The sequence below is a fragment of the Meles meles genome, chromosome 18 (genome assembly GCF_922984935.1).
Source record: "Meles meles chromosome 18, mMelMel3.1 paternal haplotype, whole genome shotgun sequence".
Classification (NCBI taxonomy): domain Eukaryota; kingdom Metazoa; phylum Chordata; class Mammalia; order Carnivora; family Mustelidae; genus Meles; species Meles meles.
The window spans coordinates 23046492-23061095 of NC_060083.1; the positions used below are offsets into that span (position 1 = coordinate 23046492).

General features: G+C 42.0%; 1 protein-coding gene across 3 annotated transcripts in view; it reads right to left on the reverse strand.

Annotated features, from left to right (window-relative positions):
• SSH2 (slingshot protein phosphatase 2) overlaps positions 1-14604 on the reverse strand; it is a 248776-nt gene that overhangs the window by 8648 nt on the left and 225524 nt on the right. For all 3 annotated transcript variants that reach the window (XM_045984075.1, XM_045984077.1, XM_045984076.1), the window contains 3 exons: positions 12600-12746; positions 9170-9370; positions 999-1833 (listed from right to left, as the gene is read on the reverse strand). In XM_045984075.1, the coding sequence (XP_045840031.1) occupies positions 999-1833; positions 9170-9370; positions 12600-12746 (1183 nt within the window). The remainder of the gene's footprint in view (positions 1-998; positions 1834-9169; positions 9371-12599; positions 12747-14604) is intronic.

Genomic DNA, 14604 nt, shown 5'->3' on the forward strand with positions numbered 1-14604 from the left:
GGGACTTTGCAGGAAAGCTATTTCTGTCAGAGCTGCTATACCCACTGGTCCAAGTATTCTGACTTCCCAGTCAAAATGAAGCAAAGACATAACTTTTGGGGAGAGAAGACGGAAGCAGAGGCAATGACTGCCCTAGGGTAGTTAGAGAGAAAAGATAAGTCTTGGACAAGATGATAAATATAACCAGACAAGTAATAGGAAATGCAAAAATGTAGTCACCTACACTGAAATCATTAAGTAAATCTGTCACCATTTACTTCCCAACTACTATATTATACTGATCTGAGATACCATTGTTTTAAGATGCATCCCAATTTCAGAAATGTCAAAATGAGAATAAGAGTGAGCCTTAGAATTGATGATACACAGTTCTTTCCCTGGTCTGAAATGGCTCCTAAGAGCTCATATGCCATAGAGAAGAATCTTCAGTCTGTCTGCCCTCAATCATTTCCCAAAACTATCCCTTAAGTCTTGGATACCACGGGGTATGAGATGAGGACCAATCCAGAAACATTATTAATAGCAAGAACTCAGCATGGGTTGCTACCCTGACAACTATTTACACATGTCTGGTCTTTGAATTTTCTGAGACAGAATTCCCCAAACAAACCCTATGTCCTCAGAGAGGCACAGGTCTTACTCAGGCATTTCGTTATTGGTAAGAATGGATCTGAATCACAGAGGTCCAGGGAGGGGACCTCTCCTTGTTCAGGCAGGACATTCGTTTTAGCTAATCTGCCCCCCACCCCAAATCCCCTCTCAGAAGTGCTTCCAAGACACCAAAAGCTTGGAAAGAAAGATAAATTCTTCCAAACGCAATGGATTCAAAAATTTTTAAACCTTAAGTTTTCAAGCAAAGTCTCAGCCACAGTCGCTCCTATACTGTCTTCCTAAATCTTTAGCAAGTCGAAAACAAAATGAACACAGCAGAATGCCAAATACTTTGTCTTCCGAAAGAACTTCATTAGCTAGAGAACCACTATAAAAAGAGTTTTTACCTTTGACTGTTCCTCATCTATTGAAGATTCTTCAGATGCATGGGGAGTGTTACTCAAAGAGCTGCTTCTCTGGTCATCAGCTATCCCTTCGGAAGGGGCTACTTCCACCACTGACAGTCGACAGCTCTCACTCCTTCCTCCACCCAGTTCTTCCATCCTTGAGTGGGAAAAAGATCGGGACCGGGTTTCTTGGGAAAGCTCTACAAACTTTTCCAGGGCGCTAAAAAAATCAATGCGATCTGTACTGAAATCCGAGACTTCAGCCTGGCCGCTGGGTTGGGGGCTCGGTGATTCAGGATCAGGGGACATGGGAAGGTCCTTCAGGCGAGATGTTAATTCTTCCAGAGGCAGTAAGTGCACGTTCACATCTGCTTTCAGGGCATCTGTCTCCAGATCTTCTACTGTTAAGTCTGGGAACTTGTTGGCAATTTCTGGGGCCTGTCCAGGTTGGATTAAGGCTTTGGATGCATGGCAGTTGTCAAGAGGGAATTTTGATGCATTGAGACAACACCCTGATGAGCATCCATTGATGTCATTTAGGTTTAATTCATCTTCAATCTGTCCAGCATGAAATTCCCTAGAAGTAAACTCCAAGCAGATCATTCTTTCTTTGGTACATAGGCCCTTCTGATTTTCATCTTGTGGGACGACGTGTTCCACAAAGACGGGAGGTATGGGTGGGTGATTCTCCATGGTCTTCACCTCAGCAATCTGGTCTGCTGAGGTGGTGATCTCCTTCTTGTTGAGTTCTAGCCCTGGTTTGCAGATGGGTTCATGGTGGTCTGAGAGGTCACTATCTGAATGAGATCTCCAGAGCTTGTTATGCCGCTGTTTGCTGTGGAGGACATATACAGGAAATGCCTTACTCTGGGGTTTGTGAAATCAGTCAACACCCTCCCAGGAAACCGCTCCCAGATAAATTTAAATCTTAACCTGCAAAATGCTTGGTAATACCCAATGCAAGAAGTAGCCAATAAACATTTGTAAAGATGCTCAATTTAACTAAGAGCAAAAAGCAAAAACAAAGCAAACAACAATAAAAACAAATATGAGATCTGATTTTTCTACCTATCAGACTGATAAGAGCTTAAAATGGTTGCTAGCAGCTAGTGTTGATGATGGCATGGTCAAACAAGTCTTCTCATATATAGCTGGTAGGAATGTGAATTGTAGAGATTCTTTTTTTTTTTTTATTTAAGATTTTATTCATTTATTTGAGAGAGAGAGATAGTGAGAAATAGAGCAAGAGCAGGGGAGAGAGGAAGAAGCAGGCTCCCCACTGAGCAGGGAGCCCAATGCAGGCCTCGATCCCAGGACCCTGAGATCATGACCTGAGCCGAAGGCAGATGCTTAACCAACTGAGCCACCCAGGTGCCCATGGAGAAAAGTTCTGATGGGATGAGATTTCATTTCAAACCATGTAACAAGGGAGCACATTTCCCAAAGCCCTAGCCAAAAAAAAAAAAAAAAAAATGTGGCCCTGTGGCTGGTCAGATCAGGTACCCAGGAAACAGGTCCCTAGATGTGGCACTTAGGGGTGTGGTTTCCACGACTCACAAGTTGATGAAGAATCACCTAACTGCAGAGTGTAATGGGAAATAGCCCAAAACAATTTACCGCAGGCTCAGGGCCACGCCTGCCTATGAATCTCTGCCGAGTCATGCGCCTGCACTAACGTGAACCCCTGTTTGTTCTCAACTCTGCACCTGCTCTCAGCTCCCCCTGTCTGTCTGCTGCTTGGGTGGGGCTCTCTCTGACTCAGGCCTGTACGGCAGAAGGGCACTTTGCCGGGTAGGGAACAGGTCATTCTGTTTATGAAGACAAGCTGTAATCAATAGCTGGGAGGAAGGTAGGGTTTTCACCCTTTCCAAGCTGCATGAACTCCGGCCACCCCTAGGAGGAGACAACATATCACACATCCCAAAGGAGTGAGTGACTGTGGGGAGGAGCAAACTGAATGGTTGCAGAGGTGGGGCCTGAAGCGGACCCAGTGATCAACCAGGCCACGTGCTTCCCTTTAAAGTTTCTTTTATAACTAGATACTCTTGTTTCCTGACCTACGTGTGGCTGTGTTCTCCAATTTCTAACTCTCACCTATCATGAGGATGTTCAGACCTGCACCAACTCCTCTCAGCCCCCAAGGCAGGGCAATTCCTGTGATGCAAACGACTGGGAAGACATCTCCCGGAGTAGCTGTTCTCACCCTTCTAAAAATGTAAAAGAACAGCTTTTCTTACCAGTCAAGAGGCAAATGGGACTTTTCATGATCCCAAGAACCTTCTAAAGTATGATTTTTTAAAAAACTGCTTGCAAATCACTAATCCATTAGGAGGGAATGAGAACGAAATTATGCTAACAGGTAACAACAGTGTATGTTCCAGAGGAAGTGGCTGCCATTACAGCTCCTTTGCCCAGCAGGGATTTCCTTCTCTTCCTGGGGGAGATAATCATCAGAAATATTAGGTCAGGGCTCTGAAATTAAACTGACACCTACTTGTAAAGGAGAAAGAAAAATCCCAATCCAAAGATAGGTCTGATTCTGCTGCCTCTTTCATTTTTGCAGCAAGAGCTGCTGGGAGAGGAGTAGGCAGCTAGCTGGTCCATAGAATCAAGACGCTCATTACCGCGGCCTTGGACGCACTGCTTCTCCAGGTGCCCCTTCCTGCTCTCCCTCTCCCTCCTCCTAAATCAGAGGTTTCAGTAAACTCTGTCCTAAATTTTGTGCTTATCATCTTCTTTCTTCATAATGTCAGCACCGTTAGTTCTTAATATACTGCTTGGTTTTGCATGTTGTGAACTTACATAAATGAAATCATACTCTATGTATATATTTGTCTACAACTGCCTTTTGCCTACACCGTTTTTAAGATTCATCAATATGTGCAGCTGAAATTTCAGAGTGTGATGAATATACCACAGTTTATTTACCCATCCTGTTGATGACCAGGTCTGGCTACGATGAACGGCACTGCCAAAGACATTCTTGCACTTGGTGGATACTCTGGTCTCTAAAGATGTTATATACAGGAGTGGAAAAGGTGGGTCACCGGGCACATGTGCATCATCAGTTTTACCCAGTAACACCCAACTGTTCTCCAGTGCGGCTTTCCCCCAAGTCAGTTTAGCCTGATGCTCTGTCAGGGATGGACGGAAGACACTGGATCATATTTATTATTTTAAACTGTTAATGTTTAAATTCAACTGACTCCCTCCCCCTATTTCAGGTAGGCATCAAGTAAACAAGTTGCCAAAAAGAACTTCAGAGTTGGTTTGTGGCCTGGGTGATCCAAAGAAGTCTCAGGTTCTTTCCTCCGTTGAGAGAACTCAGACCTGATATTGGCCTTTTACTTCATAAATGAACAAGAAGGAAATCTAAATGACACATGATATCCCATTCCCTTGCCTCCAATTTGCTTTCTTTCTCCTTGTTACATGCTTGGTAAGGCACCACCTTTGTCTGAGAAAGTTACAAAGAGGAAAATACTGCTAAAAATTGAGTATCAGTTATATAGTAAAATCAAACTGTTTACACTACTATGTCTTAGGACATTAGACAGTCTGAAGAAAGGACAAGAAAGAAAAAACAACAACTGAGCATCTTCTACGTGTTGTCCATGGTCCCTAAGTGCTTTACAATTATTTCACTGAAGAGCCATTAATCTCAATTGTGATGCGGATTCATTATCAGGTTCCCTCCTGCTGGCTGACCACTGTGCACCAGTCAACCAGACTTGGATGTCTCCACCAGCAAAGCAGGGGAATGTAACAGACACCTCTGCCTCCTCTGGCCCTAGTGACAAGGGTGTTCAAAGAATCAAAACTGACACCTATGAAGACATGTGGCACAAATTCTCCCTGGCTACCACCCAGTGTTTCTTCTCTGCCCCTTGTACACTGGAACCTAGTATCACAGACACATGGTCCAGCTTGCAAATGCCTGAAATCTGAACTTGTCTAATGGAACAAAAATCTGCCAGATACCTGCATGATCAGAGAACAGAATAACAAACATGGCTGTTGGAAGTTTAATGGAGGGTTTCAACACACACACACACACACACACACACACACACACACACCCTCCTCCTATCTCACTCCCACCCCCCAGCTATAAAAACGTAAGAAATAAAATTAGATATGAATAGTATCAGTGGGTACCCTCCTTTTTAGGCCCAAAGTGTTATATTAAATATTAGCCTTCCCTGGGCTCTTAAAGACATACTGAACTATGCAAAAAGTCCCTTGCCTTTCAGATAGGTGGTCACTATTTGGCCCACAGCCTCGCATTCTGATTAAGAGACTGTAACCAATTCATAAATCACTTACAGAGGCCTGGTATCACTTTGGTAAACTCCTCTTCTACCAAGACGTCAAAGCCCCAAGCTAATACCCTCAGAGGGCTGCCACTACAACCAGTGCCACCAGACAACCACAGGGCCTAAAGAGTGCTAGGATCAGGCTCTATCTTTTTGGGAGAACAACCACATAGTTCCTGGCATACAAGATCGAAGTACCTCCACAGGAAATGGATTTCTTTGCAAACAGAATGAGTGGGATTTTTCTAAGGACTTTCTTCTCCTGCTTACCTAAGCTGTAGAGCTTCCAACAGTTCCAGAACTCTGGGGCTTCTCTGTTTTTGCTTTTCTGAGCAGACAGACCCTGGAGTAGTGCTCTAGGGCTGGGCAAGAATCTGCTGGGCCCAGTCCACTTGGCAGCTAGTTTGGCAATAGCCTACAAGTCTGTTTCTTAAAACGAAAACATCAGAGACTGCAGACCCTAATGATTGTATACACAGCAGGCACTCCCACTCTTTCTCCTAACTGGCAGAGATCTGATTTGATTTGGGTATTCACTGTTTCATGGGAGCCCCAGGAGGAGACAGTCTGGAGGGAGGAGTGTAAAGGCAGGCCACTTATTCCCCTAGCTTTCTCCCTACAGGGTCACTTCAGGCTGATTGCGTTCCTTGACTGAAGGTTATTTCTCCTCTCTGAAGGGGCCTCTTTCTCCAGGAGTCTCCTTCCAGGCTCTAGGAGCTGGCTCCCTCTGGGCCTCGCAGTTATTAGCGAACAGCTCTTGCTGATACAAGTTCCTTGATTCTACTACAATCCCACCTCTCTGTAAAGCCCTCCTCAAATCATCCTAATCCGCGTATGCTGTTTCTTGCTGAGATCCTGATCGATGGAGGTATTCTATTACTTGCACTTGAAAGCAGCCTAAGCAATATCCCTAGCACTAGATTCTAGTTCTTAACATCCAGGAAACATCACAGTACAGGAAATTCCCGACCACTTCCTATTCTAGTTTCTAATGGAGTTAGTGTGCCCGTGGGTGGTGGAAGGCAGTGATTGGAGGAAGGAGGAGGGAATAGGGTGCACATGCATGTGTGTGTTTCTGGGTGGCCCTGTAGAAAGAAGATGATGAGAACCACATCAGAATAACCCTTACCAGTATACAGTGTTCACTGTTTTTTTTACAATCCTGAGGATCAGGAGGTATATGCAGGTTCCTCTGACTGAGCCAGCCAGGTGCCCTTGTAGTGTACATGTATTTATACACATTTTTATTTAAACTAACCCTGTGACATAGGGTTCTTTAAAATTTTTTTTAAATTTAAATTCAATTTAGTTAACATACAGTGTATTACTAGTTTCAGTTTCAGTGACCTAGGGCTCTTGATTTTCAAATTACAAATGGGGTCAGGTAAGGATCAGAACTGTGAAGTAACTCCTCAAAGTTGCAGCAAGAGGATGAACCAGAGATGGAAACCAGATATATTGACTCCAATTCTGTGGTTTTTCTCATTCCCTAGGGCTTGCTCCTCCCTCCATGAATCAAGCCCAGGAAGGCACGATAGAACCGAAAGGGAAAGGAAGAGGCAGTGTGATTTGTGGGTTATGCTGCCCTTCTTATCCTCATCTAAGATTTTTCTGAAGTTCCTTTAACATCTAAGAAAAACCACATACTCTTAAAAAAACCCAACCCAACAGCTTGCAGTAGCCTGAGATTCCAGAATAAATACTGAATTTGGCAGGACACATAGTATCCTTGCTCTCAATAGGTCACGTGAGGATACTGCCTAACATCCGTCATGTGTGTGCCTGGGAACATACAATTATTTATGTCTCATCCAACCCTCCGATGCCTCTTTCTTGTGCCAAAAAGAACTGCTGTGTCCTACCTTCTGATCTAATCCAAAAATGTCATCAAAATCTGGCCCCAAAGACCTCTAAATTCTTTTTAAGTGCAGGAGACTTGAGTGAGTATCCTCCCTGCTTCCTAAAAGAATGGCTCAGATGAAATCATGCCAAGTACTGAGTAAATGGGAGGGTTTTTTTTGTTTTTTTTTTTTAGTGGAAACCATAATGCTATGCTGTGGCCACATTTTCCCCAGACTTCGGGGGTGGGAGGGTGGTCCCTCTGCCTGGATAGGCTGGAAGGCTGTTTAACATTTTGTTCAGGGGAAACACAGCCCAGATTCAAGAGTCAAGACCAAGTCATAAGACTCACTGGAGTCAAACTCTGGCACCAGCCCCAACCGCTTCTAGGCAGCTGTTCCTTCATCTGAACAAAACCACCTAGAACATGCACACATGAAAAAAATCAAAGCAAAATCTAGACTCCACAGAACTTCAGCATCTGGTATCTTAGGAAACTGACCCTTAAACCCAGTTTAATATGCAAATCTCTTTCCTTGAGAGCAGCTGAAAGTAGCTTTCACCATCAATGAGGTAAAATAATAAACAATTACTCATTTTATAACCAATTACCAAGTTATTGCTGAAATGAGTAGTTCTTATTGATACGGAAAGATGTTCAAGATCTAGTATTGGGTAGACAGAGAAAGACAAATACTGAATGGTGACTTGTATGTGTAATCTAAAAAAGCCATACTCAGAGACATAGAGAATAAAGTGGTAGTCACTAGAGGGTAGAGAATGGGGGAAATGGGGAGATGTTGGTCAAAGGGTATAAACTTCTAGTTATAAGATTAGTAAGTTCTGGGATCTAATGGAAGATGGAGATTATAGTTCATAATACTGTATCATGTACTTGAATGTTGCTAAGAGAGATCCTAAATATTTTCACCATGAAAAAAGAAACAGCATGTGAAGGAATGGAGGCGTTAGCTAATGCTGCGGTGATAATCGTCTGCGATATATAAATGCATCAAATCAACACACTGGACACCTTCAATTTACACAATGTTATATGACAATTCTATCTCAGTAAAGCTGGATGGGGTGGGGGGAGGATGATTAAGTGAGGGCTAACTGCAGTGTAATGTTCAATATACATTGCTATAGTTAAAAAAAAAAAAAAAAGGAAGACCAGTTACTGGGTGAAGAGGTGGACTGAAGAATAGCTTTTGTGAGAAAATAACCACCAATATATATGGTAAGAGTCAGACTTGGAGAAACGTGAAAGATAATGTCGAATACTGTCTGTGGGTACTGAAGTTATAAATGATTTTTCTCTCTGTGTTTTCTGCATTTCTGTAAAGCATATATATATGTATACATCTAATATATATATATGCATATGTATGTGTGTATGTGTATGTGTGTGTGTGTGTGTGTGTGTATCTATATATATATATATAAATAACCAGATTAAAAATTTTTAAAAGGAGAAGAAGAGAGTTATTTTTGGGAAGTGCCTTCATAGCCCAAATTTGATTTTTCACATGACCAAAATTTTGGAGAAGGCTCACTGAAACCAAGCACTGATAAAAAATAATGACTAAAACAGCACCCAGTACTTACAATTTTTTTTTCTTTTAAAGAACGGGCTGAAAAAATTTCTAAGAACTTCATCTATGCTTAGCATTACTTTGGGAGCAGTAAGTATCCATTTTGATAAGGCAGCGGTGTCTAGCCTTAGAAGATGTTGGGAAATGTTTCTGATAATCAGCATCTACTTGAGAATTAAAGTAAGAAAACAGTATTTCCACCTTTTCGTTTAAATGTCTTCAGTTTAAATGCTTGCTCTTCCATACTATTCTTAAATGCCTGCACTTATTTTCGAAAAAACTGGACTGACAGTGGTTTCAACTTTCAAAATGTATCACACATCCAAATTAGGCTGAGAGCTAGCTGCAGGGAAGGACATTTTATCTTGCCCCAGGGAGCATAATGCAGAGAAAATCTGAGAAAGTCACTGAAGGGACTCACCTTGCCAGCAAGATCCCCTGGTACTCTTCCAGTTGTCTCATGAAGCTGGGGTTGGGCTTGGTCACTGTCCGCCTTTCCTTCACGTAGTCATAGGCCCGGTCCAGATTCCAGCCATATTCCTTCATCGCATAGGCAATCACAGTGGAGGCTGAGCGACTCACCCCCATTTTGCAGTGCACAAGGCATTTAGATCCATGTTTCCTACATTGGGGGATTGAGGTAAGGAGGAAAAAGCACAAGAGTGAGTACATTTTAAAAGTTAGGTTCTAAATGTTCCCAGGTCTCCTCTCGCCCTTCCATATTCTTTCAAACCATCCCACCTTAGTGTACTTGTATATATCTATCGTCAAATGTTCAGGGAGGGTAGGCAATCCTAGTGTACTCAAACAATATTCAGTGTTGGTATTAATCCTTTTAAATTCATTCAGCAAACATTTATCAATCACTGTATGGAAGACAATGTTCAAAGTACTGGGAGGCAAAGAAAAGTAAATCTTCCCTAAATGGTAGGGTTCAGGGGGAGAAAGAGATAATTAGAACGTAAAGTGGTAACTGCAATGAGTGTGAAGGGGAGAATTTTCAGGTTAGGGACGGGAGCCCATTTTGCGTGTCTGGAGGCTAGCGCCCTTACAGTTCCAGGGGCATGTTTTAAGGGTGGCGCACTCTTGAGTTACAAGTGTGACAGTGATTCATCTGCTGTACCCGAATGTTCTGAGCTGCTTCCAGTTCAAGTTCCAGTAAGGGTTCTGTCCCTGGAGGAAAGTACAAACCAAATGAAACTAACCCTCCTCTTTACTCAGATGCAGCCCTCGCTATCACTTTTCACAACACCACCACCATATTCTGTCTAGGGACTGGCTAGACAATCCGTGGAGTTAGATGGGACCGTGTGATGCACCACATGGCCTTCTCAGTGAGGAGGATGGAATGAATCACTACCTGTTGTTGTTTTAATGGGGCAGAAGAAAGAGAAAGCAGAGTTACCATAAAGTGACTGTAAAAAAACAAACAAAACCGTGTGGTCTCAAGATGCCAGAGCTCCTTACGTTGGATATGAACATTACTCAGTCCTGCTATGCTAATAACACAGTGTCTGGCACAAAGTAAGCCTTCAAATATTTACTAAATGTATGAATAGACTTATGGATCTGCTGTTAGGTCTGTCGGCTGGAAGCAGAAATATTTCAAAATCTGGAAAAAAGAACAGTTACTCTTTTCACTAGTGTATCTGGGCTAAAAATCCTTCCCATATGGCTATTCTAATAAATTTAAAAAAATGTACATCAGCCTAATAGGGAAAACCTACTCATTCACTCACTCACTATATTACAGTAAACAAGCGTCCTTCCAGAGGCTTATAACACTTCTGCTGGAGACAGACACACATGAAAGAGTTAAGTACAATGCAAGGAAGGCATGAGGTTATGTGCCAAAACGATAGGAATGAGGTTATGTGCCAGATAAGTGATAGGAATTCAGAGAATGATCTGCAATAACCAAAACAGTCTCAAAAGGAAGGTAAGATTAACTTCCTACCCATCATTTAGATGCGAAATTCTGGAGTCTTTAGGTTGGTGCAGGTATGTGTCTCTGTGTGCTTAGCTGATCACAAATGACTAGGACATTTTCGTTTTGTTTATGGCACCACAGGGTTTTCATTCAGACTACGGGGCAGAGTGCCTCAGATATAAGTTCAGACATGTGCTCTATATTTCCCCATCAAGCTCTGGCTTCAAATTTCAGGTCTATACCTGCAGGCATGGAAGGTGCTCAAAGTTGGACAATTTTAAGAAACATACAGTTATGAAATCCACCCCCATAAAAGCATTTCTTCATTTTGAATGGGGCTTTTTCAGTGGATAGCTTCTAACTCACATATTGAAGGATCCAAAGTCAGTTCGGAAAATCCAATTTCGTCTTCACTTTCAGCCATACACCCCCCAACCCCTCTGGCCCTTTCCCATGCGAGGTTGTCTAGATTAAGCCTGGTATCACTTCAGAAATGCTAAACCCACCCATCTGTAGGTCGAGTCTGGAATTCAGGGCCCTGATCGGAAGGAAACACATGAGGTACCTGGAGTGCCATTTAAGGAGGTGCTCCCTCTCAGACGCTGACCTATACTCACAGGAACCCGAATGCCCGCTCACGTGTACCCCGCACGCCTCACCTATCTCACCTCAGGGCTGAAACTGGCCTTTCCTTTCACTGGCACTGGGGCCTCACCTGAACTCTAGCCTTTTTGGATGTGATCCTCACCACTTGCCCAGTCTTTTCCAGTCTCCCTTCCTTAAGGAACTACACTATTCCTAAATACCGGATGGACTCTGAAATAAGACAATCTTAGGTTCAAGTTCTATCTTCACCACTTGTTCCCTAACTTCTCTGAACCTCGTCTCTATAGTTTGTCCCCATCTGTACAAAAGGATGACAGTATATGTCTCTCTGGGTTCTGGAAAATATTACATGAGAGGATAAAGTGTAAAGTACCTGGCACATAGTAAGCATGCCATGAGTGCTATTACCGAGAACCATTTAGTAACAGGCTTCAAGAATATAAAACACTCTTCCAGGTGCTAGCTAGGGACTGAGAGTATGGGCTCAAAGCTAGTGTAGGAGGATTCAGGGTAGCTAAGAGGAAGAACTTCTTGACTACGGAGGTTCTGCAGAGAGACGTGGAATCATGCTGTAGGAGGACTTTAAAAATGAGAAGTGCTTCTCATCTGTCAAGGATGATTTGAACGTGGTCCCATCAAAGGGGCAGCGTGGCCAACATGCTCATTTATGGTTCCTTCTATTGAAGGAATATATAGGATTGGCAAGGAAATCCCCAGGGACTTAAAAAAAAAACAACCCAGCGTTGACATACTAATACTAATTAACACTAAACATTAAATTAATACTATTAGTTTCACTAAAAGGACCAATTAATTTAAAGATGACATCAGCAGAACGGCCAGAGGAAAATTTCACTGTTTAGTGTCCCATAAGGGTAAAGGAGAAGAATGAAAAAGGAGTTTCAAGTTTCCCTTCTAGTCTTCAGAAAGGAGGATTCAGTATCCCACCCACCTGGAGTCATCTCTGTTCTCTAGCTTTCCCATGTCCCCTTTAGCAACTCAGCCCTTCCTTCAGAACGTCTTCCTTCTCTCACTCCTACTGCGTTTGCAGCATCATCTACTTGCCGTCCGTCATCTTGGGCTCAGTGCGAACAGTCCACAGGAGATTATCTTCTTCCAGGGGATTCATCTACTTACAGGGAGTATGGAGTCACTGGTCAAATTCTCCCCAGGATTAAGGAACCTCAGTCTCCGTTTTTTGTTTAATTCCTTCTCCCAGAGTACAGACAGTAAGCCGTCTACAGCTCGCAGGACCCAGCCGTGTGTGGTGTGGGGGGAACATGGGTCAGAGCACGTATGTGGGACCATTACTCACTTTGCTTTAGAGATGAATTTGTAAGTGTCATTCCAGTAAGCCAGGAGATCTGTTGCTTCTTCATCATATACTCGGATGTTATGATACTCAAAGACTCCTGGGAAGAAGTTATCTATTTCTCGAGTGACATTCAAGATATACCGCACCCTGCAAGGGGACCAAGGGAGAACGTGTGCTTTACTACTCAGGCTAAATCCAATGCCAGCACTGTTCTTACTTATAGTTTACTCCTTAGGTTGAAATTAAATACTAAAATATTGAAGAAAGCTAAAAAACAAAGAGGCTATATACTGATTTGGTACAGAAACCATATAATAACAGAATCCAGGACATACCTGGGCACCAACGAATTACTGGGAGAAAAGCTGTTTACCAAATTCAATATCTAAATTCCATTCTCAGTTTATGTACAGTTACACAGTCTCATCTTTGATAGTCTTTTGAAAATATGCCTTGTATTTTACTTCAAAGAATAAACCTAAGGTCCATGAGCTGACAATTTCTCTTCAGTCGATAAAATTACCAGAAACTTAATTTATTCTTTGGAAGTCATTTGTATTAAATCAGACTACTAATGTCTACCTCAAAAGAAACAAAAACAACAAAAGAGGGAAGGGGAAAATTTCCTCCTCTCTTTCTAAATGCTAGATTTTGCTCTGTCACTCTCTGTAAACTATAAGAAAGGCAAAAGAGACGAGGGCTGGGAGGGTCAGAGTTAAGTTGGACCTAAAACTCTTGTAAGCTCTCTAGGCTGCAGTTCTGGCTGTCACAGCTGATGTGTCTGAGAGTTCTCGCATAACACAGAGGCTTATAGAGAAGGTTTTCTGTATCACAAATATCTTCTGCTGTCTCTCTCACTGTACAATTTCAGTAAATGCTTGGGTTTAATTTGCCAAATGGTTATCTTTTCTCAGTGCTGCGTGGATTTGGACATCATTGGAGTTTACTCCAACAACACAACACGGACTCACTTATTTTGCTTTGCAGAAGCTGCTTCCTTTGTGGAACTACACATAGGGATCTTACAAACCCAGTCTCTGAAGTCAGAGAAATGACTACAGAAGGGGAGAGTCATAGTTGACCCATCTTGTGGCTAAGGTCAAGAGACCAAAATTTTTCTGAAACATGATTTGAATGTTTTAACTTTGCATCAAAGTCCATTACTAGAAAGGATCTTTTTTTCTTTTTAAGTTAAAAAGCAAGCACATGCAATTGTGGAAAACAGTACATGGAGTAACTCTATGACCCAGAATATTCCTCTCCTAGGTATAAACCCAAGAGAAATGAAAAATAAATTTACCCCCAAATTTGAACATGAATGGTCACAGCAGTAATCATAATAGCTAGAAAGTGGAAACAACTCAAATGTCCACCAACTGATGAATGAATAAATAAAAAGTGTTATTTTCAAACAAAAAACCATTATTTGGCAATTAAAAAAAAAGGAATGAAGTAATAACACATGCTACAACACTATAAACCTTGAAAATAGAAAGCAAAAGAAACTATTCTTAAAAGTGCACATATTATATGATTCCATTTAAATGAAATGTCCGGAATAGGTAAATCTATAGGTACAGGAAGTAGATTAGTAGTTTCTAGAAGCTGGGGCAGAAGGGAAATGGGGTTGACTCTGAAAGGGTATAGAATTTTTTTTTTTGGCTGAAAAAATGTTCTAATTAATTACTGCACAATTCTCTAAAAATAATAAATATCATTAGAGTGCACATTTGAAGTGGGTGAACTATATGTGAATTATATCTCAATGAAACTGTCAAAAGGAAAGCACACTTCTCTTAATTAAAATAAAAATGAATAACCTCCCACCTCTAATCCCATACTTCACTGATGAATTATGATAGAACAAGGCTTCCCAATCCTATTCATTACAGAACCCCAAGGCAGTCACTACCAATTGAAATTAGCACTCCTTTGAATGGATAAAGAAGATATGGTCCATATATACAATGGAGTATCTGTCTCCATCAGAAAGGATGAATACCCA